This window comes from Rhinolophus sinicus, chromosome 3 (genome assembly GCF_057876585.1).
Source record: "Rhinolophus sinicus isolate RSI-liver-muscle chromosome 3, RSI-T2T, whole genome shotgun sequence".
Taxonomy (NCBI): Eukaryota; Metazoa; Chordata; class Mammalia; order Chiroptera; family Rhinolophidae; genus Rhinolophus; species Rhinolophus sinicus.
The window spans coordinates 139,646,263-139,671,150 of record NC_142503.1 but is presented as its reverse complement, the minus strand read 5'-3'; the positions used below and the strand labels follow the sequence as shown (position 1 = coordinate 139,671,150).

Here is a 24,888-nt window from a genome sequence, read left to right as displayed (position 1 = left end):
GGAGAGGGACTATTAAGTCAAAATCACTGGCGGAATGGGGAATTTTATTAGCAACATCGAAGTCCCTTCCAGTAAGCAGCATGCAGGTAGGCTACGTTAAGACGTCAGAGGCTGCTTCGCAGTTTAAGATATATTTACTGAGCACCCACCATGAGTAAGGTACTGGTGATGGAGCCCATGATACTTGACTGCTATGCTTCGAAGGGAGCGGTAGACAGTTTACTAAGTGGGATATGGCAGGAAGATCTTGGTCACAACACATACCCAAAAGGAATTCACCTCATTACAGCTTAAAAATGTAACATTTTGGGCTTCAGATGATTCCATTTCCTCCTCAGTTCAGACCTGGTGCTGTCAGAAGCAGAGATGTAGTTGATGGATTCATAAGACAGATCCCATACCTGAGCCTGGGTCAAATTAAACGTTTCAGCTGCCAGCTGGTACTCTTGGGAAAGGTGTGTTGCAAAAACACCCTTGTCATCAGTCTGTCAACAAAAGCAAGCAAGTTTCAAAATGAATAAGGAAATTATCAAAAACAACTTTTTTCTATTTTCCTATTCGCCATGCTTCTTTTAAAAGTCTAAACGGGGCCTATAAATGCATCCCTACATATCTATAACTAAACAGGCTTGTTTACCCTTTAAAAAACATCAACTACCAAAACCAAAAAACACCCCACCAGAGCAGTGCTCTAAATTACAGCTGCATATTAAAATCACCTAGGGAGCTTTTAAAACATATGTGCCCAGGACTCACCTGAGATCAAATAAAACAGAATCTCAAGGGATGGGTGTTGGGCATCACCATTTTTTTTTTTGTTTTTAAATGTTCCCCAGGTGCTGTCCAGGACTTTCCCCACAGAGCCAAACCAGTCACCCCGCCACTTTGCAGCCTCTTATGTCCCAGTCCCATCCTCTGGGCATTACCCTCAGGCATGCAAGGGAGTCAGATAGGTAGTGAATGTCTGACCTAACGCATGTCACACAAGGAAGGAGCGAAACACTTCACACAAAACACCTTACACAGATCACAGAAGGATGGGCAATGCTGTACCAGAACCCAAAATGATGCTGGTCGTAAGATGGAACTGTCTGACTTTTGATGTTTGAGGTCAAACAGAGCTCTAGACGAATGGAGGGGAAAAACTCTCGTTAGAAGATTAGTAGACTCAATCAGTGTTCATCAACTATATACATGAGAAATCTCTGCAAACTGCTAATTTTCAGTAGTTCATTATTTTACAATATTGATCTTGTATGTGAAAATTTGTAGTTCAATTAGTGCAGTTGTGTGGGAAATATGTGCTGCAACTTAGGGAAGCAACTGTAACAGGCAGGGAATTAGTATCCCCTTCACAGCCATGTGCTCCCCCTTTCTTTTACCAAAATGGAGAGGAAAGAGGAATGTTATAAGCCAGTCACCATGAAGAATACAGGGAAGTACCATGATAGGGGAACAGGAGGAATTTTTGCAGGATTGCTGCACTTCTCCCTGGTCTTACAGTGGAGACTGAAATAAAGGCAAGAAAATGGTAGCACTGCTTGAGGGTTACAGCATTATAAAAAGCCAGGAGCAGAAACGGACTTTTTCCATGGCTTCAAAGAAAACACCCAAGTGCCTTTACTCAGACAACGGTCCAGTCACTGCTTGCTGTACGTGCATCTTAAGAATGACTTCTATTAACAAATTCCTGCCTTGAAACACTACCAGGCCTCCCAAGCAGAATAAAGTATTACACTGACTTGATGGACAGCATCTGCTAACTTCAAGGCAGCCTCAACATAGGGCCACAGGGAATCGCAAACCCCACCTGCCTCCTCACTCTGCTGGGAGCACAGCTGGGTCACTACACCAAGTAAAATCACTATGCAGTGGTTTCCATTTTCTCTACTTCTGTGGATGTTTAAAAATTTCCTCAGGAAAAAACAAAGTTGAAAATTCTATAAATAGTTTAAAAACGCATATCCACACAAGTGTTTTTGCAAATTGGTAAATTTGTAAATTCAATGAATTTATCATTCAGGAAAATGAATGGTAGCCAAGTGCTTCTTTCCCTCTTCAGAAGGGCCTTCCTCGACCATCCAATCAAAAGTGGTTACCTCATCATTATATCAGCCTGTTTAATTTTCTTCAAAAAACTTAACACTGATGTATATTTGTTTATTGTCTCTCTTACGTATAATATTAGAATGTAACTCCCTTGAGAAAGCAAGCTTGTCTGTTTTGTTTACCGCTCTATTCCCAACGATTTGAACAGTGACTAGAACAGAGTAGGCACTTCATAAATATTTGAGATTAAAGAAAAACAGCTCCAGGGATACACATGGAGACAAACAAGCTTGTAATGGTCAACAGATATATAAAAATATTCTTAGAATTTTCCAGAATTCTTAGTTTTTAAATAAATGTTACACATTTCCATAACACATATTAATCTGGTTAAAGTCATTTCAAAATACTAGATGACACTTATTCCTTCAATATAAACTGAGTTCCAGGAGCTGGGGAACGTAACAGTGAAAAAGACAGACAAGAGCACTGCTCTCGTGGAGCTTATGTCCTAATGGGAGCTCAAACTTTCTGTTACTTAAGTGAGGCTCAAAAAGCACACATACCATGTATCTTTTACTTTCTAAATTATATTTATATATTTCAACAGTACTTCTCTACATATGGGTTACAACCTGGGGCTGGGGAAGGAAGAAACGAAGGCTTGCTTGGGGGACCTGAAGCCCTAAGCCTTACCCAGAGGTATCTGGTATTTCCTCACAAAGTTCACCAGGTCCAGGGATCCTCCCTCAGAGGAGCTGAGAAATGTCCCATGCCCGATTCTGTCAGGAAGCAGATCCAGGAGGACTTGTGTTTCTTTTATTTGGTTTGGAATCTCAAAAAAAGCAGAGAAAGGGCATCAATAACCTCTTTCAGTGGTTCTTAAAAGTACTTTTTCCTTTCTTTTTTTTAATTTTTAAGTTTATTGGGGTGACAATTGTTAGTAAAATTACATAGATGTCAGGTGTACAATTCTGTATTACATCATCTATAAATCCCATTGTGTGTTCACCACCCTAAAAGTACTTTTTTCTATAGCCAAGTCCCTCTGAAAAGGTAATACAGACATTCTAGAAGGCTGAACTATTTCTACCTTCCCAGCTCTCTTCTTTGCCTTTTATCTTCTCATTCATTTCCCAATATTCTTCTAGATTCATTTCAATGATAATTATAGTTAATAAACTCTTAAGGACCTACTTTGTGCCTTTTCACATAAATTCTCCTTTAAACCTTGTAAGAATATTGCAAAGCATTAAGATGCAGAAATTAAAGCTCAGAAAAAGGTAATTTTCAAAAACAAAATCTCATAACTTATATAAATGTGTGCTCTGAGCGTATTGTATATATGTGTTCATATAAGAAAAAAAGTCTGGAAAAATATAAACACAAAACTATTAATAAGATCAACTTGGTAGAACTAAAACAGGAGGGGACCTCACATTTTTCATTTATGTTTCTCCTACATTATAGTTCTCTACACTTGGATATTCTTCAGATACATGTAACTTTTGTAACTAAAAAACAAAGTACTTTTAACAAAAGTTGTCCAAGATCATAGAGCTAGTGAATGGTAGAGAGAAGGGTGAAATCTGGCTCTGTCAGACCCCAGGGTTCAGACTCTCTCCACACACAGTGTGCTCATGTTTTCTTTTGACAAGGCTAACTTCATACACACCACAACCACCATGAAAATGTCTGGCTGTGCTCTGTATCTCCTACATAGCCTAAAAGGCAAATGATAATAACATGTTGAAGTGAAATGCTTTATATCCAGTGGATCAAACAAGAAAAGCAGCAGAAAGGTAAAGAGCAGTTTCTGATGCTGTGTACAAAGACCAAAGATGACTGGTCACAGTGACGCACGCTGGCTGTTTCATAATGCTGACCAATTGCTTTAATCAGGCATCAGTTAGGTCAGCTAGAGGCTGTCCTAAGTGTGGAAGGTCTTTGTGATCAGAGTGTGGAAACATGGAACCTAGATTTTAAGTTCTGACACTAAGTAACTGACTCTCTGCTTGTAGACATGAAAAACATCAGTACTGACAAGAAGCTCCAATTTTTTCCTTAATCTTTACATCGCGATGCTACGCAACCTTTACACATTACCCCATCTAATGCTCACAGTAACCCCATGAGGTAAGTGGAGTGTTGTTTCCTGCATTTAAGAAATAAATCCAAACTCATCAAGTTGTACATATTAAAAAAGGAAAAGAATAGGAAGAAAGTATACCATCTGTAAAATGGGGAAAAGTGCAATAGAGTCCCTAGTTTGCCTCCCAGAGATGTGCTTAAGAAAGTGACTGTTCTCCAGCCATTATGTCACCTGCTCATGCTGCCAAGGAGCTGGGGACCGATGAGGGGCACCTGATCTCCCCTGCTGAGCCTTATAAAATAATGATGAGCTACTTCCTTTCTTGCCAGTTCATGTGATACATTCAGGTCCCTTTCCCTGCGAGGACAACTGAGATAAACGGGTGCTTCTCTCCATGTCAGCTTGCCAATGACAAGGTCGATGATGGAAATTCATGCATTTTCTTTAGCAAGATGTCATTACACTGTTTTAAAGACACAGCTGTACTATATATAAGTCAACATCCACCCCACCCCCCGCCAGGAACCACAAAAACATAAAAACAATAACATAAGCGACTAAAGCAAGTCATGCTTTTATCATTATAATACATATTAAAAAATATTTCTACTTTCCCCTTCTAAAAATGTTTTTTCAAGCCAGATTTTTAGCCAATTAAAAATGATTATTTTCCATTGTAATCTACTCTCTCCAGCCTAATTTTACAATATTATTTACCTCTGAAAGATGCAATGCCAACTTCAGACCTGATTTTTTTGCTTCTAAAAGTGGTTCGAAGAAATCTTTTGCTTGTCCTGCCTTGAAGATAAAAGTTAAAATGAGAATGCCTGAGAACTGTAGGCAAACTCAGGAATTGGGTACTCAGTCCCAATAAACAAAGGAATAAAAGAACAGCAGGAAAAAAATGGCAGATTGACTCACTTGCACATTTTATTTCTAAAGCACTTACAATGTTCTAGACACTTTGGGGAATATAAAGCTGGTAAAAACACAGTCCCTGCCTTCAAGAATCTGAAGTATCAGTGGACCTAAGGTCATTTAGCTAAGCTAGATATAGCAGTCATCAAATTTTATTTCTGGAAGGGTACCTTGTGCTAACAAAGAGAACTTACCTGATTAAGGAACCTACCTGATTACTAGAGAAAGCTTCTATCAAATGGATGGATGAAACAGCAGAATAGATCAAGGTTAAAGCCATAAGAATCAGTTTCATGGGATTCTAATTCAGTGGATTGCAAGCAGGGGCAATTTGCTCCCCAGGGGACATTTGGCAATGTCTAGAAACATTTTTGGGTGTCACAACTGCGAGGGTGCTATTGGCATCTAGTGGGTAGAGGCCAGGGATGCTGCTAAATACCCTACAATGCACAGGACTCCCCACAACAAAGATTTGGCCCCAAATGTCAATGGTGCCACAGATGAGACATCCTGCTTGGATCTGACATTCAAGAAGCTCTAGGCCAGTCTTTCTCAACTTCGGGTTCTATAAAATAATTAAGCCCTAGCCATAATTAAGCATTAATTCAGCATTATATACCCATTATATGTAATGAATTAACTTCTCTCCTATGTATGTAGAATGGAACTACCTGTGTACCATCTTTAGAAGAATGGAGGAAATAATTATTGTCATGAAAATATTTTTTTATTTTTTAGAGGGGTTAATTATTTCACAGAACCCTGGTTGAGAACAGGTGCTACAGACATTCTGGTTGTCCAGGGCAGAATAGGGCTTTATCCACACAGACAGTCTATTGGACCTCTGGAGAATGCAGGATGCTTCAAGCTAATCCTTCTCTCACAAATTTGAAATAAAATGCATTTAGGAAAAATAACTTACGGTAGGGTCTCCACTGAGGTCAAGGCCAAGAACTGTATCTTCAGTAGAAAGGAAGAATTCTTCAGCAAGTTTAACAGTCTCCCTGGCCACTGAAGGGCCACCTCTTCTGTCGACTGATATCAAATACCTTTAACAGGAGAAAAACATAGTTGAAAATGAATATGGTACAGATGAAAAAGACAACTCTTGAGTATGGCCAAAGAACGACGGCAGGTGCATGTAACACGTCTTATTGACATGACATCTTACTTTGCCAGAGGAAATGAGACATAAATTTCTAAATAGCACCAAATATCTAGTTAGTGTTCAAATTTCTGGCTCATGTTTTTTTTGTTCAAGTATATTGTTTTTTACAGTTTGATTCATAATCTAACCAAAGGTCTACCCATTGTGTCGATCAATGCGTCCCAAGTCTCTCTTAATCTACAGCCAGCCCCCCACCTCCCACCTCACCCCACTTCCCCTACCTCACCCCCACCTCTTTTCTTAAATTCATCTGATGAAGAAACCAGGTGATATTTGTCCTATAAAGTTTCCCACAGACTGGATTTTGCTGTCTGAATCCCTATGTTGCTAGTATGTTCTCCTGTCTCTTGTATTTGCCATAAATTGGATCTAGTTACATGCTTAATCATATCAGATTCACTTTTTTGGCAAGAATATTTCATAGATAGTGGTGTATTCTTTCATCAAGAGGCTTAGATCCATTATTTCATTAAGGTTTACAAAACTGGCAATATTCTAACATGTATCCAATAGCTAATACAAATTAATTCTTCATATATTAGCTGGAATTCTACAAGGACTCTAATATCCAGAGAACCCCTGTTAATACTGTATAATTTTCCTCCAGCATTAATTAATCTATTTATTCATAAAATAAACAAATTCCTCCGGCATTTATTTATTTACAAAATTTGGATCAACTACATAAAAAATGTAGTGTCTTTTTTTTTTCCACTTAACAATTTCCCTGCCATTAAGTAATGCTAGAAAACAATATAAATCATGGGAACATAACAATGTAATTGTCCTCTGATTGCTGGACATTTTAGGATGTTTTCTCCTTTTTGTTATAAATAACACTACAATGAAGAATCTTACATGTAAATCAATATTTCCTTAGGATACATTTCTAGAAGAGAATTACTGGGTCAGAGGGGAAAATTATTTTCATAAATCTTAATACATATTGCTCTTTAGAGAAGTTTTATTAATTACATATGCTCACTAAATGTGTATGTTCACAAACAGTGGTAATGTTACCCCTTGGAGGGGGGGGCTACTGAAATATTTCCTTTTAAAATTATCTGATTCGTCAGATTAGTTTTCTATGCATTTATTGGCCATTGGTATGTATTCTTTTCTGAATTCTCTTCTTGCCTTTTGCCTGGTTTTTTAAATTGGGGGCTTAGTCTAGTTAAGCTTCATTTTGAGAGATTTTATAGGCTAAAACGTTACAGCTAGCTTTCTTCCTTTGAGGACCTACTGAGCCCTTGACTATGTGCCAGTTCTGTTCTAAGCATTAGATGTGTAGTGGTGAATCATACGACAAGTTTCCTGGCCTTAATGAATTTACACTTTAGTGGGTGCGCATACACACACACACACACACACACACAGACACAGAGAAATAAAAGAAGATAATTTCTGATCTGGTTAAAAAGAGTGCTATAAAGGAAATAAATGGGACGACTAGAGGATTTGCAGAGGGCGAATAAGGTGGTCAAGGAAGGCCCCTCTTGAGGAAGTGACAGCTGAATTGAGACCTAAATAATGAGAAGAAAGAAGCCAGCTATCCAAGAATATGGTGGAAGTGAGTTCTAGGCAAAAGTTATAGGAAATACAAAGGTACTGAGGTGGGAGAGTCTTCACCTATTTGGTGAACAGAGAGCAGGCCAGTGTGTAATAAGTGGCGAGTGGTCCAGGTGAGGCGGCTGGAGAGGCAGCCAGATCATGTGGGACCCTGGAGGCCACAGTAAGGTTTTAGCTGAAGAGCAATGGGAAGCCATACTTCATTATAGCAACAATATGAGAATTCTGTTGCCACATGAATAAATTCAGAAATGCATTCTCAACATTAAACAATAGAGTTGTTTTGTTTGTTTTTTAAATATTTATAAGAGTTTATTTGAGCCAAACTGATGACAAATGCCAAGGAGCAAGATCTCAAATGCTCTAAATAATAGGGTTCTTGACTGTTTTTTCTATTATAAAATAAAAATCAGTTACTGGTTGACTTATAAAAATCCATTACACCCATGATCAAAGCAGTAAAATTTTCACACATCCTAGATTTTTAAATGGTGACCATTAAAGTACAATGCTTCTTACCTGACATCAATGTCTAAGTTTTCGTGTTTAGATTGTTTTATACCCTCAAGTACAGATTCCACATAAGTCTTTTTAGTCATTCCTGGAAAGGACAGAAAGAAAACTTATAAAGAGATCACCTATTTCATCCTTCAACATTAGCATCCCCTATGTGAACAATTACATTTCCACTTTATGTTGAGACAAGGACATGGTTAAAGATGAGTTAAAACATAGCCCCTGGGGCCGGCCCGGTGGCTCAGGCGGTTAGAGCTCTGTGCTCCTAACTCTGAAGGCTGCCGGTTCGATTCTCACATGGGCCAGTGGGCTCTCAACCACAAGGTTGCCAGTTCAATTCTTCGAGTCCCGCAAGGGATGGGGGGCTGTGCCCCCTGCAACTAGCAACAGCAACTGGCCCTGGAGCTGAGCTGCGCCCACCACAACTAAGACTGAAAGGACAACAACTTGAAGCTGAACGGCACTCTCCACAACTAAGATTGAAAGGACAACAACCTGACTTGGAAAAAAGTCCTGGAAGTACACACTGTTCCCCAATAAAGTCCTGTTCCCCTTCCCCAATAAAATCTTTAAAAAACAAACAACAACAACAACAACAACAAAAAACATAGCTCTTGTGGATATATTTTAGTAAATGCTAATTGAACAATAAAATTGAAAAACAATGTACTAGAAAAATGAAATGAAAACAGGCAAAATACAAGCCAATTTAAATATTATTCTTAGATTCCATAGACAAATTCACTCTCACAAATTGCTGTAAAAATTCTTAACTGCTTGTGCTAACAAAACAAGAATAAAAAGCCCTTTTCTAAAGCCTGTCCTTAAAAAAAAGAAAGAAAGAAACCAAGAAAACTTTTTTCTCTATTAGCAGAATGTTTTCCTGCTGGTCCAGAAAAAAAAAATCCTCTCTTGAGTTCCTCTCTCTTTTTTTTTACTGGATTACCAGTTTATTATAAAAGACTATGACTCATGAACAACCAGATCAAGGTATTGTCAATGTCAGAAGCATCCAAACCTATAGAGAATTTTTATAAGAGTTTATCTGAGCCAAACTGATGAAATATGCCAGGGAGCAAAATTTCAAATGCTCCGAGCCCCTTTCTCTGTCATCCTGCTTAGGTTCAGCGTTTCTCATCCAGGGCACTAGAGATGTTCTTAAAGTTTGGGTGCTCAAGTCCTCTTCCTCTGGGAGGTTTTAAAGAGCCCTCCCTGAACAGCCTCCTCTAAAATACTCTGGTATCCCAATTCTAAAATGCTTACTTTTGGTGGAAAATCTCTAGTAAAACATAGGAAATTGTAAGGAAGAAAAATAAAAATAACATACACACACACACACACACACACACACACACACACATCTTGTTCAGTCATTTAACACTATTTTGAGCATATACCCATGTCATTAAAGTGCCTTTGCAAACATTTTTAATGGTTGCCTAACATTCCATTAACTTTTATTTAACCATTCCCCTTTTGTTACATACTTAGGTTAACACTCCCCTTTAAATCTCCATTCAAAGAGCAAACTAGCTCCAGTGGTGGGCAGGTTTCTGTCTCCTTCCCTTCCATTACCCTCACCAACATAACTTGGAACTGATTCTGCAGTTTAAAAGTGCAAGATAAGAATCTTCTGCTTCTTCTATTTCAACACTTATTTACTATACGTAGTCTCAAAAATGTTCTCTGATTGATGACTGGGCAACGCATGTCAGGGTGCAAGATGACATGGTAGGATTTCTTCAGGTCACAGACAAGGTGCTAGGAGGGACCGAAAGATAATACAATACAAATAAATACAAATGGAAAGAGGGTCCCAAGAACTTTCTCCAGACCACATCATCCAGATCTCTCATCTCCATCCAGACAGGTTGTATCACATCATAGCTTAGACCTGGCCTAAGATACTGTTAGTCCCTGAGAAGTGACTGAATAACTTCATTTCAGTGACTGTCATAAAACATGATTCTGCATCCACTCAGTGGCATTGTCTCACAAGCGCCCTTGATGCAGGGAGTAAGCATTAGCTTACATTTAAGACTATGCAACTATACGGAGCAAATGTCCTCTTCTCAGTGAGAAAAACAAGTAAGAGAATAAATGAAATTTTTGCAGGCCTTTTTTATTTCCCTTAAACAGCTAATACCCTGACTTAATTTTTTAAAGAGTAACTTACTCATTAACAATGTACACCATGAACGTACATTGTAAGATTTGGAATGTTGATTCTACTTTTACAATAGTGTAAAAGTAACCGCCTCATACTCTCAACTTGCAAACACATGAATGATCAAAGCACACAGGAAAAAAGACAGTACATTGGCTGAGAAGTAATTAAATTCTACCTGTAGCATTTTCTCTTCTGGGTGTGCTCCTTAGTTCCAGGTACTTGACACCATCATCTGCAAATTCTTTAATCACATCTTTTGTGACCTGATAATAAAGGCAACGTACACAATATTGATGTTAGTGTAAGGGGTCCAATGAAAGCGCCAAGTGCTACAGCTTTATTTCATCCATTAAGTTTGATTTGCAACGAATGTTGCAAGCCTTCCATGTGGTTAAGATTACCCGCTTTGTCACACCCCTGGTGGAGACCATGACAGAACTGCAACGTTTCCAATAGTCCCATTACTCCCCTCATTCCCACATTAAATTCAAATCTGCAAATCATCACACTCTTTGTTCTTTATCTCCTTTTAACCATTTTAACCACTTTTCTATTTCCTACTGTTCATAACAGCAGCTTGAAAAAACAGAAATAAGGCAAAACTAACACCAGTTAAAACCATCTATGAGTGTATAGTATTAGAAAGGTATGTAAGAAAACGAACAGCTAATATGATTAGTCATTACTGATGTACCATTTAAAGTCATAGCTTAAGGTTCTTAATCAAGTTATTTAGGAATAAGTTGTGGTTTTCAAGAAATTCTTCAGGCAGGGTTAAATTTACCTCACAAGTACTTAGGAAAATTCCTCTTAGGCAAAGGAAATGGGTGGTAAATATGAGTAAAACTGTATCCAATTTAGCACAAATCTCGCCAATCCAAAAATTACAAAATGACCAGGGCAGATGATATCTAAAGGCTAAAGGCATGTCTTCCTTCTCTGCCATTAATCCTAAAAAATACCAAATCTAAAAGAAAACGCACCAGGGTAGGGACGCTTGACAACCTAGTCCTTAGAGTTGGCGTCCTAATCTTACCCTGCTTTGACTACGTGCACATGGGCAGGCAAGCGCAGTGTCCTGGCAAAGGAACATGGGGGTGGCTGGTTGTGCAGACACCAACCCAGCCAACTCTCCTCTTACTTTAATAAATCTTCTATATTTCTAAAAATAAACAACAAAACAAACAGTGCCTAAGAGGACGGCACTACCTTAACGGATTCACTGTAATCCAAGGTCTGGGCCTCATCTTTTTTCTTTTTTAAAATTAAAGCCAAAAAGGAATTTATTATAATATAAATGACATGGGCGGCTCAAGCTCACCAGGTCTGGAGAATCAGTCTCAGAGACTACACAGCTTAGAACACAACAGCATTCACAATCATGTGACACCCCTCAACCAGAGAGACACTACTGCTTTCCCCACCCCTGAGCATAGCCGGCGGCCTCCACGAGCCAGACCCCACAACGCTGCTTCTCTAGAACTCCACACTGCTGCCATTGCCACCACCAGACTGTGGGCCTCATTTTTACAGGTGGAGGAATTTGTATCTTGTCTTTGCTCCAGAACTAAGCAGCCCCAGAGAGACCATCTCACTCTACCCCAGCTCACATGAACTAATGCAGAAGCCTGTTTGTTAATGTGCGCACTGACAATTAAGGTGGAAGTGGGGGTGTGAAGTGGCAGTCCTTCTCAGTGACAGAAGTGATCCTACCTACTACCCAGGGCACCCTTCTTCTTGGTGGTGAGATACCTGTGAAACCAAATGAATAATACAAGGCTGCTGGCAAGTATGGATAAGAGCAATCGGAGGAAGATTTATCTAGGCCACAGTGCGGCCTGTGGAATCATCATCCCTACCCCACATCCAAGAATGCTTCCCGGGGGTCCACATCTGTGTCTGCAAGATTCAGTCCTGACTGCAAATTCCTCAGGAGCAGGAACCATGTTAATCTATCTTTATATCCCCCAGTCTCTAGCACTGAAATATTATGGGCACTCAGTCAACTTTTACTGAACTGAACTTTTAGAATTAACTCTCCGCCAAAAGATAATTTACTGTTTACCATGAGGATCAGTCTTGGCCAAGGAGGAAAATTCTTTCTGGACCAGTCAAAAGTCAGTTCTCAAGAAACACAAGTTGTATTTCTTATTCTGCATTTTTTGCTAATGATTAAAAACACTGACAGGATTTTGTTTCTCTCCATTTACAAAGAGGCCTTTTTAACATGCCGTCCTGGTCAGATCACTGACACAGAAGCCAGTCTTCTGTATCACGGAGGCTCTAGTATCATAGAGCTTCAGATAAGGGAACACAAGGTGTCCACTAGTCCTTCATCCCCAGAGGGAAGGCACAGTTTCCCTAGGAATTAGTAATTCCATCTCTAAGCACTTCTTGAACTTCTTCACTCTCTATAACGTCCACCCAGGCAATGAAAAGTCTCCCAAGCAATAGGGATAAAGCCTTGTCAAAGACATTCCTAGCTGCGGTCAAATATTAAGGAAAACAGGACCAGATTTTCTCTTCCATATTGTCCTCTATCTAACAGAAGACATTCATCTGCTTCTTTCCTCATATCTTTTGTAATGAACAGTCCTTTGATATTAGCTCTTAGGCAAATGTCTTACATTGGTTTTGAAAAGAGTTGTCATAAAAAAGCAGAAAACATTTTTCATCAGACTTGATGCAATAAGAGAAGGGCATAAATTACTTACTAACTTTTAAACCTGTGTAAAAATTGCTTCATTTCTTACCATTAGAATATCTTCAGGGCTGGTAGTAAGCTGATGAATAATCTGAAACATCTGGAAACATCTGTCACATGAATGAAAAGTTTTAACATACTCTAGTCATCAAAAGCTAAAGACAAACTCACTAAGCTGAATTAATAGATTTTAGGCTAATAGTAATTATATACTTATAAAGAGCTACAGAATAGGGTTTTCAAAAATTACATTGATCTGGAAAGATAATGAAATAACTGAATATAAAACATTATTGGATCACCAGTAACGAAATTGAATCAGTCATCCAAAACCTTCCCAAAAGCAAAAGTCCAGGACCAGATGGCTTCACTAGTGAATTCTACCAAACCTTCAAAGAGGATCTAACACCAATCGTGCTCAAACTCTTCCAAAAATTGAAGAAGAGACAGTGCTCCCTAACTCATTTTATGAGACCAACATTACCCTGATACCAAAACCTGGTAAGGACAACACAAAAAAAGAAAACTACAGACCAATATCTCTGATGAATACAGATGCAAAAACCCTAAACAAAATTCTAGCAAATCGAATACAACAATGCGTTAAAAAGATTATTCATCACGACCAAGTGGGGTTCATCTCCGGGGCACAAGGATGGTTCAACATCTGCAAATCCATCGATGTGATACATCACATAAACAAAATAAAGGACAAAAATCATATGATTGTATCAATTGATGCAGAAAAAGCATTTGAAAAAAAAAGAAAAAGAAAAGAAAAAGCATTTGACAAGATACAACATCCATTTATGATTAAAACACTTAATAAAATAGGTATAGAAGGAAAATACCTTAACATAATAAAGGCCATATATGACAAGCCCTCAGTTAATCTCATAATTAATGGTGAAAAACTGAAGCCCTTTGTTCTACGTTCAGGAATATGACAGGGCTGTCCCCTATCACCTCTGCTTTTCAACATAGTGTTGGAAGTCCTTGCCAGAGCAATCAGGCAAGAGAAAAAAATAAAAGGCATCCAAATAGGGAATGAAGAAGTTAAATTATCACTATTTGCAGATGACATGATGCTATATATAGAAAACCCTAAAGACTCCACCAAAAAGCTATTAGAAACATTCAATGAATACAGTAAAGTTGCTGGCTACAAAATCAACATACAAAAGTCCATTGCATTCCTATATACTAAGAATGAAATCTCAGAAAAAGAAATACAAAAAACAATTCCTTTTGCAATTGCAGCAAAAAGAATAAAATACCTAGGAATAAACTTAACCAAGGATGTGAAGGACCTATATGCTGAAAACTATAAGACATTTTTGAAAGAAACTGAAGAAGACACAAAGAAATGGAAAGACATTCCATGCTCATGGATTGGAAGAATCAACATAGTTAAAATGGCCATATTACCCAAAGCAATATAAAGATTTCATGCAATCCCCATCAAAATCTCAATGGCATTTTTTAAAGGAATAGAACAAAAAATCATCAGATTTGTTTGGAACCACAAAAGACCCCGAATAGCCAAAGCAATCTTAAAAAAGAACAATACTGGAGGTATCACACTCCCTGACTTTAGCTTGTACTACAGGGCTACAATAATCAAAACAGCATGGTATCGGCAGAAAAACAGACACACAGACCAAAGGAATAAAATTGAGAACCCAGAAATAAAACCACATAAATATGGACAGACAATTTTTGACAAAGAAGCTAAAAACATACAATGGAGGAAAGACAGCCTCTTCAATAAATGGTGCTGGGATAATTGGATAGCCACGTGCAAAAGAATGAAACTGGACTGCTATCTGTCACCATGTACCAAGGTTAATTCAAAATGGATCAAAGACTTAAGCATAAGATTGGACACAATAAACTGCATAGAAGAAAACATAGGTACTAAACTTATGGACCTTGGGTTCAAAGAGCATTTTATGAATTTGACTCCAAAGGCAATGGAAGTAAAAGCTAAAATAAATGAATGGGACTATATGAAACTTAAAAGCTTCTGCACAGCAAAAGAAACCACCGACAAAATAAAGAGGCAACCAACTGAATGGGAGAAGATTTTTGCAAATAGTGCCTCCGATAAGGGGCTAATATCCAAAATATATAAGGAACTCATGCAACTCAACAACAAAAAAACAAACAACCCAATTGAAAAATGGGCAGAGGACCTGAAGAGACATTTCGCCAAAGAGGACATACAAATGGCAAATAGACATATGAAAAAATGCTTGACATCACTAATCATCAGAGAAATGCAGATAAAACCACAATGAGATATCACCTCACCCCAGTCAGAATGGCTATCATCAACAAGACAAATAGTAACAAGTGTTGGAGAGGCTGTGGAGAAAAAGGTACCCTCGTGCACTGTTGGTGGGAATGCAGATTGGTGCAGCCGTTATGGATGGCAGTGTGGGAGGTTCCTCAAAAAATTACCAATAGAATTACCATATGATCCAGCAATCACTCTCCTGGGTATCGACCCAAAAACTCTGAAAACATTTATATATAAAGACACATGTGCTCCAATGTTCATTGCAATTTTGTTTACGGTGGCCAAGACATGGAAACAACCAAAATGTCCTTCGATAGATGAATGGATAAAGAAGTTGTGGTATATATACACCATGGAATACTATTCGGCGGTAAGAAAAGATGATATAGGAACATTTGTGACAACATGGATGGATCTTGAGAGTATAATGCTAAGCGAAATAAGTCAGACAGAAAAAGTAGAGAACCATATGATTTCACTGATATGTGGTATATAAACCAACAACAAAAGAACAAGACAAACAAATGAGAAACAAAAACTCATAGACACAGACAATAGTTTAGTGGTTACCAGAGGGTAAGGGGGTGGGGGGTGGGAGATGAGGGTAAGGGGGATCAAATATATGGTGATGGGAGGAGAACTGACTCTGGGTGGTGAACACACAATGGGATTTATAGATGATGTAATACAGAATTGTACACCTGAAATCTATGTAATTTTACTAACAACTGTCACCCCAATAAATTTTAAAAAACAAATAAACGAAACAACATTATTGATATTTTTAAGTGGGAAATAATAGATTCCCTTCACCATGTCTCCCCCCACCCCACCCTGGCTAGTAGGAGCAAATAGGGGGAATAATCAATAAGCCTATATTTTAAAGTCTAAAGACTATTCCAATATATTATACTATAACTTCACAAACAACATAAATCATTACAAATACTGTCAACACTCTGACAGTTGAATAAAACTGTATGTCAAGTTATATTCCCCAAACCAGACGGCTACCCTATTCCTTTAACTACTAAAATCTAAATTCTTACATACTATTTATAATCTCAAAATAGTGACAAAGAAAGAAGCATGTCCATAATCACCCCAAACTTACTCTTCTAAAGTTCTTTTCTTTCCCTTATCAATCACAGTCATCTGATCATGTATTTTAAGACCTGGTTTCTTAGCTATTAATTTCTTCATGGTATTAGAACTAATGGATCCATTCAAGTGAGCATGAAGTTCCTAAAACAAAAGAAGACAATCAGTAAAAACATACCAAGTATCCACTAGAGTCATAGCATCATACCAGGTACTTGATATTTGCAGTCTATACTAGGCAAATTGCCTATTTAGCTATGCAACTTTCAAAGTTTACAAATTCTACCTAAAAAATTTACTTTTCTTCTGTGAAAAGAAACAACACAGAAGTCATTATAATTAGCAACTATTCTAGAATTCTGTGGTTGAATTCTCACCACTTTAGGTAATTCTGAGTAAAAGTTTGTCTTCCATTGCTGCTGTTCTTCTGCCTCCATCACGATGTAGCAGAATAAAAAGGTCTTTCTCCAAATACTCTTCTTCTTGGTATGAACGATATAACGTATTTCAGTCAGTAAATTCTGTGGTCTTGAATTTCCTTCAGATTGCCTTTTTTCCACACATTTTTATAAGATTAGCTGTATATGTAGCTCTGGACTCAGCTTCACCTATTTAAACAAATGTGAACACTTTCAGATCAACATCTGACATAAGAAGCAAAGACAAAGAATAACGGTTATTAATCCTCAAAAGACAACATCCCCTCTAAAGCTAACTTAAATGAGCTAACAATCTGAATTAGAAATAGGAAAGGGCCTTAAACTGGTAAGAGGTGGATTACAATCTGAAATTGACTTGGGTGTATCCCTTACTTATTAGCATTTTCTATAAAACTACTTCTAAAACTAGAAATTTATTAGGCCATTTAGGGTAACAAAGTTTAGATTTTTGAATTGTTTAAAATATAAAAAGGAAGAGCAGAGGCCTTGGCGTCAGTGGACCGAGGTTAATCCTTTTACCAATTCTGCAGTTTACTAGCCCTTTGGCCTTTAGTCACTTAACCTCACAGCTTCAGTTTCCTTTTTTGTAAAAATGGGCTAAAAATGCAGAGTAGCTGTGAGGATTAATAAAGCCCTTTGAACTCCCCTCTGCATGCTCTCATATAATCCACTGACTGCCTTTCACTCCGCACTTACTCACACTGTATCTGAATCACTGACTTACTTGTCTTCCTCCCTCACCAGACTATAAACTTCCCAATGACAAGGACTCCAGATTATTCTATCTCCCTAGTGCCTAATGCAGGCCTAGCACACTGTAGGTGATAAGCAAACCTTAGCTTTTCCTTCACCTCTGAAGGTGGCTTATACAGCAAGATAAAATTCCAAATGAAATTGAGTGATTTTCACAGTAGCCACCTTCACCCTTTGGGTTCTCACGTACTAATGATGATGATGTTGATGAGAACAGCAGTTTCCATTCAGAGCCTACCAGGTTATGTGGCAAGCACTTTTAGTTATATTATCTCTAATCCTATCAATAAACTTACAAAATCAATATTTTCACCACATTACAAATCAATAAACTGATACAGAAAGGGGTTAAATAAGTTACCAAGATATTAAAATGGTCAAAAAAGACAACAGTTTGTACAGGATTAGACAGAGCCATAGAAATCCATAGAAAGGCCAACTCATATGAGATAAACGTGGCATTTCAATAGAATACTATAGTAAGTGCTTAATAAATAGTAACAAATAAAAAAGATGGACTATTTAATGTTTAAGATCTCTATTGAAGAACATAAAAGATGTCATTAAAATGGGAAAACATTTCTTACATAGGTAAAGTCAATTTACCACAAATACTGACTTAGAAAGTAAATGTTAATCAAGATATTCCCAAAATTGTTCCTTAGAAATTTATTTTGAAAGATTATGTGAAAGACTTAACTTACACAATTATCCAGAAAAAAATTCTAAATCTCAGAAGAATAATATCTAATACCGGTGAAGGTCTGAGTAAAAGTTCTGGTGTGAGCAGAACTTGCTTTTTAGAAAGCAAACAACTATACATATCAACACACACATGCACACACAAAACTGACATATTTGACCCAGGAATTCTATTGTTAAGAATTTATCTTATATCTTATAGGATATGTACAAATACATTTCCTGTAACATTATTTATAATAGCAAAAAAATTGGAAACAACGTAAATGTCTATCTGTAGGGTACTGGCTAAATTAATTAAATGTCCACCCAACTGAATAACTATGACTATACAGAAAGACCTCTATGATACAGCGTTACTTTCAAAAAGTTCCAAAATGCAATTTCCAAAGATGACATTTATGAATAAAGCATGTATGTATGTGTTCTCTCTCTCTCATTTATTTTTATCTTCATTTCTAAAACACATATGAAAGGGTACATAGAAAATTGTTAACACTAGAACGTAGGTTGTAAGTAACAAAGGGTAACAAAGATCAGGGGAGATAATTTTATTTTTATTTACCTTATATAGTTTTGTGCAATTTTAAGATTTTAGAACAAGCATGTAATACTCAATTACTTTTTGAAATAATTTTAATAGGCTAAATTTTAAATAATAAATTTAGATAAATAATTTACTTATTAATAATTTTAATAAACTATTTTAAAATTTAACACATTAGTTATTTAAAATAATTGTTTATAAAATAATTTTTTTAATCTTACAAAACAGCTTTATTATTATGAATTGCAAGAAGGAACTTTTTATGGTTAGACAATAGAATGACAGCCTGAAAAAGCACTTTGGACATCTTACATAGCAGGCTGGTAACAATTCTGACAAGTGCTATCTTTTCACATACATTTTCAATCCTACTCTAGGATCCTGACCTTATTTTGTGCCACATTCAAACCTTTCCCCCCTCTTTGGCCCTCAACCAACCTTGGGGCAACTCACAAAGCCGACTTGTCCCCTTCATTTTACATGAGGATCCCGAGGTCCAGCAAGCTCAGGGGAGTCTTTCTCCCATTCCCTTCAAAGGCAATTCCAAACTCCAGTGTTCCCATAAACCACAACCTCCTCACACTAAAGCGACAATCCAGACGCAGATTACGGAGACAACAGAAGCCATCAGGCATGAATTCTCCCTATTTCTCTCTGCCTTCTCCCACACTTAAACGTATCTTTTTCTACATCCTTTCCTCCCTCGTGAGTCAGAGAAAAAGAATTCATTCTCTTGTATTTAAGACTAATTTGTGTCCAGGATCCCATCCCTTCCCATCTATTACAAGTTATTGCTCCACTAGTTAATCTCACTTTTCTGTTCCTTTCTCTACAGGCTAATTTTACTCAGGGGACCAATATGCAAGTACAGTATTTGTTTCCACCTAAAAAATAATAATAACGCAAACGTTCTTGTCTCCCACATTCCTCTTTACCGCCCTGTGTCTCCTTTCCTTTTGAGTTAAGGTCCGTGAAAGTGAAATTTAGGCTGGTTGCCTCCATTTATTTATCTCCCATTGATTACAACAATGGATTCTGCCTTCATTTGCTCCACAGAAATTGCTCTCCCTAAGGTTATTAATGAGACAGGTTAGTTAGTATGTTTGCTAGGTAGAGGGCGGGGAGTGGGGGGGGGGGGGGTCCCTGGTGGAATAAACAAAAAAGCAGCCATGTCCTGAAACTCCAGGCCCTGGAATGTCTGTCTCCTTCACTCCAGGACAGAGACATGAGAATATGCCTTAAGGTTAATAGATAATCTCAAATCCCTTCTGGCCGATCAAAGGAGCAGATCTGATAGGAATGGGTTGGTTCGTTAATCCCTTAAGGATGAGCAAACAGGAAAAACCTAATAGACGAATTCTATAAGAAGGCTCCAGCCCCCTTCCCCAAGCAGGCAGGAAAGTATAAAAGTAAAAGCCTTTTGCCTTAGCCAGTGGGCACCCCCATTCAGGAACCCCTCCCGCTGGGGAGCTGAAACCTCTTCTCCTGCCTCTAATAAACTGTCTTCCTTTACAACTTTTTGCCTCTCCCTAGTCCGTGTGTCCATCCTTCGGCTTCACGAGACACGATTCCGGCCCACACCCAGAAACTGTCAGCAGATCCAACATCATTTACCTCATTTGGGGACTGACAGAAACATATTCCTACTTCATTGAGACCTTAAACACCAAATCTAAATGCGACTTTTCAATTACAAATCTTTATCCTGACTCAAACTTCTGAGTTCCAGTATTCAAATTCAAATTGGCTGGACTCCAAAACTCATGCTCTTAACGCTATAAGGCTTCAAGGTAACCACATCTATAGTCATCCTGATTCTCTTCTCCATCTCAGCTCCCCCAGTCACCAAATCCCAATTAATAAATTATGTCTCCTTAAATATCTTTGGAAGCAGTTTTATACTGGTGATGACACCCAAACACCCAACTCAGAAACTTGATGGTATTTTTAAACCCCCAACAAGACTCAGATCCTATCAGTAGGGAATAATCACCTCTATTCAGTGATTCCCTCGCTACCCTAGAATCACAGAACTTTGAAAGTGGAGGAGAATGCCACTGTGTAGCTGAGAAACTGAGGCTGCATAATTTACTTGTCAGCTTAGCACAAAGCCAGGAACACAAGGCAATCAATAGTCTGTGGGGAAACATTGATTGGGTGAATCACAGCCTCTAAAGGTTTTTTTCATTTTGCACCTGGCCTCACTGACTTGTTCTCAGACTTAAATGGGATCTCTTTTGTAACAATGAAAGCATTCAATACATTAGCACTAGTAGTTAGCATCCGAAGAGCTACTCCTTCTCCTTGCCCACCAAGGTCAGTGGTGCGGTCCTCGCCGGCTAAGGTCTGGTTGTAGGTTCCCACGGACTCACCTCTTAAAGAATTTTGTCCACTGTTGAATCAACTATGAGAACTTAGATAAAAATTTCCCTTCAGACGGAAAGGCGTGTAGAAAAGTGACAACCCGTGCTTCCCTGACACAGTTTGTGTGTCCACAACGAGCCGTAGTGGGCAGTCTTCCCGCGAAAATGCAGTCCCAGAGAATCAAAGAAAAGGCAATCACAGTTGAATTTTAGACACTCTCCTTAACTCTGATTAGCGAGACCCGCTTTCCGGAAGTGACGCACACTGATCGCGGAAGAGGAGTCACGGAGGAGGGGTGAGTTTTCCGTACAGAAGCGCGCGAGGTGGGTACTACAGTACGAAAGAGCAGCTCACCACCGTGACGGGCCGCCGCCCCACAGTACGCTCTGGCCATGCGCCCGCGGAGCCGGGAGAGGAGAGCGGGCGCAGTGCAGAGCACCAACGACAGCAGCGCCCTCAGCAAAAGTTCTCTGGCCGCGCGAGGGTACGTGCACGACGCCTTTGCGGCGCTGCTAGTTCCGGGGACCGCACGCCGCGCGCCGCTCATCCACCGGGGCTACTACGTCCGCGCACGCGCTGTGTGGCATTGCGTGCGCGCCTTCCTGGAGCGGGCGCGCACGGCTGCGGGAGCTCCTCGCGCTCAGATCCTTTCGCTGGGCGCGGGCTCAGACTCTCTTTATTTTCGCCTCAAAACTGCAGGCCTCCTGGCCTGGGCTGCCGTCTGGGAAGTAGATTATCCGGACGTGGCGCGGCGCAAAGCAGAGAGGATTCGAGATACGCCGGAATTGTGCGCGTTAACCGGTCCTTTCCAATACGGGGATCCCGCGTTGTCGCTGTGCTTTGAGAGCTTGGACTACCGCATCCTGGGCTTGGACCTGCGGCAGCTCCAGCGATTGGACCAGGCCCTCACCACCGTGGGCCTTGATGCGGCCGCACCCACCCTGCTCCTGGCTGAGGCTGTGCTGACCTACCTCGAGCCGGATAATTCCGCGGCCCTTATCGCCTGGGCAGCCCAGCGTTTTCCTAACGCCCTTTTCGTCGTCTACGAGCAAATGAGGCCGCATGACGCCTTTGGCCAGTTCATGCAGCAACATTTTCGGCAGCTAAATTCTCCCCTGCATGGCCTGGACCGCTTTCCCGACGTCGAGGCCCAGCAGCACCGCTTCCTTCAGGCTGGCTGGACTGCCTGCAGTGCCATAGACATGAATGAATTCTATCGCTGCTTTCTCCCCCCAGAAGAACGCCGGCGCATGGAACGTCTTGAACCTTTTGACGAGTTTGAGGAGTGGCATCTGAAATGCGCCCACTATTTCATTCTGGCCGCTTCTAGGGGAGACACTCTGTCCCAAACTTTGGTGTTTCCACCCTCTGAGGCGTTTCCTAGGGTAAATCCTGCTTCCCCTTCAGGGATCTTCCCTGCCAACGTAGTCACAAGTGACCGCCATGGTCCAGATCTTAAGAGATATGGCCACGCGTCTGTGCTTTTGAGCCCAGGCAGTATTCTCAGTGCAGGTGGATTTGGAGAACAGGAGGGGAGGCATTGCCGAGTGAGCAAGTTTCACTTGCTCTCAAGATACTGTGACTTTGAATGGAAAGGCAAACACATATGCAGTTGGAGGACTGGAGCTCAGTGGGATGGACGCCTTTATCACACCATGACAAGACTTTCAGATACTCAGGTTCTGGTTCTGGGAGGGAGACTGTCCCCAGTAACTCCAGCCTTAGGGATTCTCCAACTTCATTTTGTTGAAAGTGAGGATACTAGCAACCAGGACCTAAATGTAACAGTAACAAAGGCTGGCGCAGAAGAAGATACCACTTTGTCACGTTGGCGGCATTCAACAACAGAAGTGTCCTATGAAAATCAGAAATATTTGTTTGTGTACGGGGGTCGAAGTGTACTGGAACCTGTACTAAGTGACTGGTATTTTCTACATGTGGGGACAATGGCTTGGGTCAGGATCCCAGTAGAGGGGGAAACACCTGAAGGTCGGCATTCCCACAGTGCTTGCAGCTGGCAAGGGGGAGCCCTTATTGCTGGAGGTCTGGGTACTTCTGAGGAGCCATTGAACTCTGTACTCTTTCTGAAACCAATCTCTTGTGGATTCCTCTGGGAATCAATAGATATCCAGCCTCCCATTACCCCAAGGTACTCCCACACGGCTCATGTGCTCAATGGGAAGCTTCTACTGGTGGGAGGAGTCTGGATTCATTCCTCCTCAGTTCCTGGGGTTACTGTTGTCGATTTGACTACAGGATTCAGCACTGAGTATCAGATTGACACAGCATGTGTGCCATGGCCGTTAATGTTACACAATCATACCAGCATCCTCCTTCCTGAAGAGCAGCAGCTGCTGATCCTTGGAGGCGGTGGGAACTGCTTTTCCTTTGGCACCTACTTCAACCCCCATCCCGTAGCATTAGACCTTTCTTCCTTAAGTGCTGGGCAGTAAGGTCTGTACTTTGGGTATATTCAGGACCCGCTAAAGTAGACAAAGGTTTCCACAAATAGGATTTGATTTTGGCCATAGATATTACCATACCCTCATGGCCCTCTTTTTTTCTCAGCACTGCTCTTCAATGCAGAAAGTGAAAGTTTGTTAAAATACATAACATTCAGAGATGGTACAAAAATAAAACATAGGTAGGCCTACCTGAAGAGAAGGGTCATATAGTCCTAGATTAGGAATTGGGCAGGGGGAGTGATTTGGATCCCTGTATCTAGTTTACTGGCCTTCCTCCAGTTTTCTAACTTACGTTTATCCATTTATTGAGTAATGATGACCTTTAGCCTAACACAAGTGAAAAATTTCCCCCTCCCAGGCTTTGTGATTTGAGATGGTACCTTGGAAAAAGTTTCACACAGATCCTTGGTAAGAATCCAAGGTTGAATGTAGTTGAATGGACATGGTATTGACCTCATTCTTCATGTATGAAACCTGAAATGAACCCAGCTGCAGTTTGACGAAAGCATTGTGCCATATAGTGCAGCAGAGATCTCTGAGATAGTTTTAATACAACACATATGTAGGACTTCATTGAAAAACATGGTTTTGTTCTGTTTTTGTCACTGGTTCCATATTTAGATTTGAGTGCTAATCAACCAAACAACTGATGCTTCAACTCATTTTGTACATGGTATATATAATGTTTTGCTCCAGATCTACTCTCCACTCTTCACTATATCCTATGCCTCAGGAGGCTGACCTTTATGGACTGTATTAATGAAGTTTCTTCTACTTTCTGGTGAGTTCCACCAGTCAGAAGCACCAGAGTGGGATGGTAGGGCAAGAAGAGTGAGTCAGGATATTCCCAGTCTGCGTTTTTCTGTCAAAGGCCACAGCTCCTGTCATGTAGTCCTCTCCTCTAAGATAGCAGCTCTAATTCTGCATCATTGCAGGTTCCAGTAATTGTTCCTTCTTACCTCTTCAGGCCTAGGAGTTATAATGGCTCTTTGCTAGACCTGAGCTGCATTTTCCAATATAGTAGCCTT

At 39.7% G+C, this 24,888-nt stretch overlaps 2 protein-coding genes across 2 annotated transcripts; one reads left to right on the top strand and one right to left on the bottom strand.

Moving 5' to 3' along the window:
- Nucleotides 1-23: 23 nt before the first annotated feature.
- MAPDA (N6-Methyl-AMP deaminase) lies at nucleotides 24-21,658 on the bottom strand. Its single transcript, XM_019725375.3, has 11 exons — nucleotides 21,404-21,658; nucleotides 16,967-17,197; nucleotides 16,603-16,733; nucleotides 13,236-13,296; nucleotides 10,658-10,745; nucleotides 8,316-8,397; nucleotides 5,982-6,108; nucleotides 4,859-4,939; nucleotides 2,746-2,884; nucleotides 1,023-1,123; nucleotides 24-485 (listed from the first exon to the last, which is right to left on the bottom strand). Exons 2-11 carry the CDS (start codon nucleotides 17,024-17,026, stop codon nucleotides 291-293), a joined length of 1,065 nt encoding a protein of 354 aa, XP_019580934.1. The 5' UTR covers nucleotides 17,027-17,197; nucleotides 21,404-21,658; the 3' UTR covers nucleotides 24-290.
- Nucleotides 21,659-21,787: 129 nt separating this feature from the next.
- On the top strand, nucleotides 21,788-24,522 carry LCMT2 (leucine carboxyl methyltransferase 2). The gene has a single exon (XM_019725370.3). The coding sequence runs from the start codon at nucleotides 21,788-21,790 to the stop codon at nucleotides 23,846-23,848; it is 2,061 nt and encodes a 686-aa protein (XP_019580929.3). The 3' UTR covers nucleotides 23,849-24,522.
- Nucleotides 24,523-24,888: the final 366 nt, after the last annotated feature.